Source organism: Octopus bimaculoides, chromosome 11 (genome assembly GCF_001194135.2).
Source record: "Octopus bimaculoides isolate UCB-OBI-ISO-001 chromosome 11, ASM119413v2, whole genome shotgun sequence".
NCBI classification, from domain to species: Eukaryota; Metazoa; Mollusca; class Cephalopoda; order Octopoda; family Octopodidae; genus Octopus; species Octopus bimaculoides.
In genome coordinates, this window is record NC_068991.1 from 44,565,454 (window position 1) to 44,571,512 (window position 6,059).

The 6,059-nt window shown below is 36.9% G+C and overlaps 1 protein-coding gene across 7 annotated transcripts in view; it reads right to left on the reverse strand.

Annotated features, from left to right (window-relative positions):
• The window catches only part of LOC106869495 (sodium channel protein para), a 383,297-nt gene that overhangs the window by 46,206 nt on the left and 331,032 nt on the right, over positions 1–6,059 (reverse strand). For all 7 annotated transcript variants that reach the window (XM_052971776.1, XM_052971771.1, XM_052971772.1 and 4 more), the window contains one exon: positions 2,353–2,403. In XM_052971776.1, the coding sequence (XP_052827736.1) occupies positions 2,353–2,403 (51 nt within the window). The remainder of the gene's footprint in view (positions 1–2,352; positions 2,404–6,059) is intronic.

Below are 6,059 nucleotides of genomic sequence, written 5' to 3' on the forward strand. Positions count from 1 at the left end.
TATATATATATATATATATATATATATATATATATATCTGTTGTTATTTACTACACATGCATCTATTTTTACACTATGTCTTCTATTTTTGTACCTGCACATGCAAAACTAAATAAACACATTCCCAACCATGTACATATATTTCCATGATTTCATATTTAATCTATTTGCATACATTCCTGCAAATAAGCACACCTATCCACACACTCAAACATATTAAGCATACGCATACACACAGATGCATAATAGTTGCTATATGTTATTTCACTTAAAATACATTAAAACAATGTTTAATTCTTTTTATAACATATGCAAAAAATAATGCAATGGCACATAAGGTGAGTTGCATATGATTAAAGCTATATATGGAAAGTGATATAAGGAAAAGCTGTTACTACTCTAATGTAATGCAGCGAGTGTTTCAAAATTAAGATATGATGTTTTTAGTGCAGTTTTTTTTCCATATGTTTGTCAAAATTGAGTATTTTGTGGGGCTTGTTAGGTTTTATTAGTAAGTGCAAGCTGAATTTGTCAACTTCCTGATATACACTAATGATTTGTAACTATATTATTGTCAAATATTTTTACAGTAGTAGTATTAGTAGTAATAATAATGATAATAATCCTTTTTACTAAAGGCACAAGGCCTGAAATTTATGGGAAGGGGACTAGTCGATTACATTGACCCCAGTGTTTCACTGGTGCTTAATTTATTAACCCCGAAAGGATGAAAGGCAAAGTTGACCCTGGTGGAATTTGAACTTACAATGTAGTGACGGGCGAAGTACTACTAAGCATTTCGCTAGGCATGCTAATGATTCTGCCAGCTCACTGCCTTAATAATGATTTTAATAATAATAATCTAACATTATATCTTTGCTTTAGAAATTTACACAAAAACTGTGTGTCTAAATCTCCAACACACACACACACACACCCACACACACACACATAAATGCATGTATTTATATGTTGCATTGAATTTATCTCTATTCTAGTTCTCTTTTTATGGATTTTTCATATTTTTGTATGAGTTCCTTGCAGTTTGTTGTATTGTTGTCTCATCTTCATGATGAAGTGATGTTGGCATGTGTTGCAGTCTCTATATAGTAGACAGAGCCAAGGTGATTTTGTGTGTGTGTGTGTGTGTGTGTGTGTGTGTGTGTGTGTGTGCGTGTGTGTGTGTGTGTGCGTGCGTGTGTGTGTGTGTGTGTGCGTGTGTGTGTGTGTGTGCATGTGCATATATGCAATTACATTATGAAGAGCCATTTTCACCTTCAAAACATAACTGCATGTATGAATATAAAAAATGAAAAATTTTAGTGCTTAATGATTTTAGTAATATAATTTTTAAAAGCCTATTGTTATTTTAGTTCTTGAACAAGTATTTTATCTTTTGTATTTGTTGAAAAATTGCTGAAGCTACCAACATTGTTTGGTGCATATATTTTTGTAAGGGGAAAAGGACCCAAGTTATGATTGATTTTTTTGGTTCGTGTTGAAGCAGAAACTTTTCCTTTGAGTTGCTATTTTCAGTCAAGTCATCAGTATTTCCAGTTGTCTTGTATTCTGCTATATATCTGGAATGAGAAACTTTCAATTTATATTCTTGGCCTAACAAACTTAAACAGGAATAAGTGTTTCACAATTATCCAAACCAGCAAGGCTGGTTGTTTCCACTACTGGAGGGAGCCAGAGAAATTGATTAAGAACACTTCAATGAAAGAAGTTGCTATACAGCTCCAGATCATCTCTGATGGAGCAGAGCTATGTTACATTAGTAGTTTCTGCTAGGCTGTAAGATTGAGAGAAGCAATAAATCTTTAAAAGATTTAATTTTATGCTTATAAAAAAAAAATATAGACAACTCTCTCATCTCACTTCTCTTTCCCTCTCTGGTCATTCAGATTGTGGTTATCTTCTGGAAGAAGTTGATGCGTTCTTGTCTAAAAAGACTGGTAGTAAAATTAAAAAATAAGTTAAGAAAGCAGAGCATACTGAGTCTAAACATCACCCAGCCTTACAAAAATGTGCACCAGATTTCCAAAGAAATCTTATTTTTGAATAGCTGACTAATTGTAATAAACTATAAGGGATGAGAAATTGGCATGATTTACCAAGCAGAATGTAAATGATACATAAGAATGCAAAAGTAAAAGAAGAAAAAAAAAGAAAGTGTAGGAAATGCAGAACTGAAAGGATAAAAAAAAATATTTATGTCAAAGATCATTTAGTAGCTGGTTTCAACAAAGAGTGCTTTAAGTGAATTTAGTAAATCAGGGGAAAAGCTGAACATTGTTTCAAGGGTAAGAATATCAATAGAGAAATGGTTAAAAAACAACAAAGACTTACTTGATCTTGCGCCCGACGCATGGTTGATTAAATCTTTTAGAACCATGACATCTGAAATAGGATGAGAAAGTACATGTTAAAAGAGTTAACTTTAAAACATCAAATGTGCATCTTCATATACTTTCATTATATATACAAGGTTACTTATAGAATTAGGTCTGTATTGGTAAGAATTGGATTAAAAATAATAAAAGTGGAGAAGTTATATTTTGGAGTGTGACTTTAGATAAAATCTTCAACTGGAAATGTAAAGATGCTATATATATATATATATATATATATAGATATATGTCAGTGGCAAATCCAGGTTATCAGTGTCACTCAGGCTCATCATAGATTTCGTCACTTGGGCTCATCACAGATTTTGTCACTTGGGCTCATCAGAGATTTCACACAAGACACATGCCTGCTCAAAGAATTTCACATTTTTCTGCAATATTTCTAGCCCCAAATGGCTTATTCTTTTTATTTCTAGCACTATGTATTTCTCCATTTCTAAATTAAGGGTTAAAATAAAGCAACCATGCAAAACACAAGTGATCTTTGCACAGAATAACAACAATCAAATAATGACAGTGGAGTGCACAACAAACGTCAGCGATCTGATTGTCGCCTGTACACTTGACAAGAGATGCCAGTTAGTCTTTTACACCTCCCAGGCTCATTTGTATTAGCCTGAGTTGCTGGATAATCTCTCGTTCTTTTAAGAATATTGTAGAATGGAAACTTTTCATAGATTGGAATTTAAATCTTAATCTCTATAGAAATTTATTGTTTCAAGAAAACATTGAATTTGAATTACTTTTAATTTATATGATTATAGATAACAACTGAGCCTGAGTCAGGCATGTGTGAATGATGTTGAGAGAACATTTGGTATGAATGATATTTTTTGACACAAGGCACCTCTAAGATGATCGCCAGATGCTGAATGAAAATAAATGAACTGTGACCAGGCTCAATAAAAGGAGCCTGAGTTATTGGCTGCAATACTTCTGGACAGTCTCGTTGTTTAAGTTGGTGAATGCTGCCATAATCCTTGCCTTCAGTTCATCTTTGGTGTTACAATGAGTTTTGTTGGTCTCTCACTCAACTGTGCCCCACACATAATAATCAATGAGTCTGAGGCTGTGTGGGAAGATCAATGGAGGCATAATATCACCATCATTAGTGATCACTCCAAACACCATAATGTTGACTGGATGTTTGATTTTTATCACTCTCAGTACATGTTTTGGGGACACAGCAAGCCAAAGGTTCTTCTGTGTGTTCATTATCTGATCCTGGCAGAAATTTTTCTTATCTGAGAAAAATGAAAGCATGTTCAGTTGGAGGGGATGCTTGAGTTTGTTCAAAAGCTTCATAGCACAGTCTTTCCTCTTGTCTTTGATGGCTTGGGATAAAAATTAGCCCTTTCTCATCTTGTATGAGGAATACCAAATGTCTTCATGCACTACCTGCCTGATAAGAGACTCAGACACTCCCATGTCCCTGGCGATGAACCTGACTGACTTGGAAGGATTGTTGTCAATCATGGCCTGCATCACACCCTTTTCTTATCAGAATGATCAGAGTGAGTTTTCTGAACTGCTATACCTTTGTAATCACCATTAGACTCATCCAACTCTTTCTGAATCCCCTGCACTGTCCTCAGATTGACACCCAAACACTCTGAAATGTTCGTACTGGAGCTTCTGGCATGAATGCCAAGCAGTACAGCATGTCATTTCCAAATTTCTAGCACAGTGAATTGCATCATGGTGTTGTTTTTCTCACTATACTGTGTAGTCAACAAAATCAAAAACAAACAATGTGCATGCATGAAATTAAAAATATAAATTTGCCCATCGCACCGTTACATACATACATACATATATATCATCAACATCATCATTTAGCATCTGTTTTTCATGCTGGCATGGGTTAGACAGTTTGACTGGAATTGGTAAGCTGGAGAGTTGTACCAGCCTCCAGTCTGATTTTGGCTTGGTTGCCCTTCCTAATACCAGCCATGTCACTGGCATGGGTGCCTTTTACATGTCACTGGCATGGGTACCTCTTACGTGTCACTGTCATGTGTGCCTTTTATGTGTTGCTGTCATTTGTTTTTTATGTGCTACCATCATGGCTGCCTTTTATGTGTCACCATCATGAGTACCTTTTATATGTTACTAGCACTGTCCACAACTACAATTTCACTTGGCCTGACAAATCTTCTTAACCACAACAAACTGCCAAAAATCTCAATCATGTCATTGCCTCCATAAGACCCAACATCTAGAGATCATGCTTTTCCACCTTGTCCAATGTCTTCCTTGGTTTACCTCTTCCACAGTTCCCTCCACAGTTAGTGATCAACACTTCTTTATGCAGCTGTCCTCGTCCATATGCATCACAAGACCATACCAGTGCAGATGCCTCTTATGCCCAATTTTTTCCTCAAAATGTTTACACACTGTCATACATGCACACTGACATTGCACATCCAGTGAAGCATACTAGCTCCATTTCTTTCAAATCTTTGCATGTCCTCTGCAGTCACAGCCCATGTCTCACTGCTGTGTAGCACGGCTGACTGCACACAGATATATATATATATATATATATATTCTTTTATTTTTTACTTATTTCAGTCATTCAACTGCAGCCATGCTGGAGCACTGCCTTGAAGTGTGTTAGTTTAATAAATCAACCCCCGGACTGATTTTTTTAAAGCCCAGTACTTATTCTATCAGTCTCTTTTGTTGAACTCAGGACGTAAACGCATCAATACTGGTTGTCAAGTGGTATGAGGCACAAGCACAGACACAAAGACACAGGCAGATATATACATATATATACGAGAGTCTTCTTTCAGTTTCTATCTACCAAATCCAATCACAAGATTTTGGTTGGCCTGAGGCTTATAGTAGAAGACATTTGCCCAAGAGACAGAACCCAGAACCATGTGGTTGAGAAGCAAGCTTCTTATCACACAGTCACACCTGCACGTTATGTGAGTGTATATATATATATATATATATATATATGTATATATATCATCATCATCATTATTTAACGTCCGCTTTCCATGCTGGCATGGGTTGGATGGTTTGACTGAGGGGTGGTGAGCCAGAAGGCTGCACCAATCTCCAATCTGATTTGGCAAAGTTTCTACAGCTGGATGCCCTTCCTAAAGCCAACTACTCCGAGAGTGTAGTGGATGCTTTTACGGCCATGCTCAAATGGTGCATTTTATGTGCCACCTGCACAGGAGCCAGTTCGGTGGTACTGGCAATGACCACACTCGCATGGTGCCTTTTTTATGTGCCACCAGCATGGGTGCCAATCAGGTGGTACTGTCATCGGCCACAACAGGGATTTTGCTTGCCTCAACAGGTCTTCGCAAGCATAGTTTATTGTCTACTGATTGAAAGGGTACTCTTATATGGGCTGGTTATACAGCACTGGCATAGGCCACAGTTATGGTCTCACTTGGCTTGCCAGGTCTTCTCAAGCACAGCATATCTCCAAAGGTCTTGGTCACTTGTCATTCGCAACACATGACCATACCAGCACAGTCGTCTCTCTTGCACACCACATCTGATGCTTCTTAAGTCCAACTTTTCTCTCAGGGTGCTTACACTCTGTCTTGTATGCACACTGACATTACACATTCAGCGGAGCATACTGGCTTCATTCCTTGCAAGCTTACGCATATCCTCAGC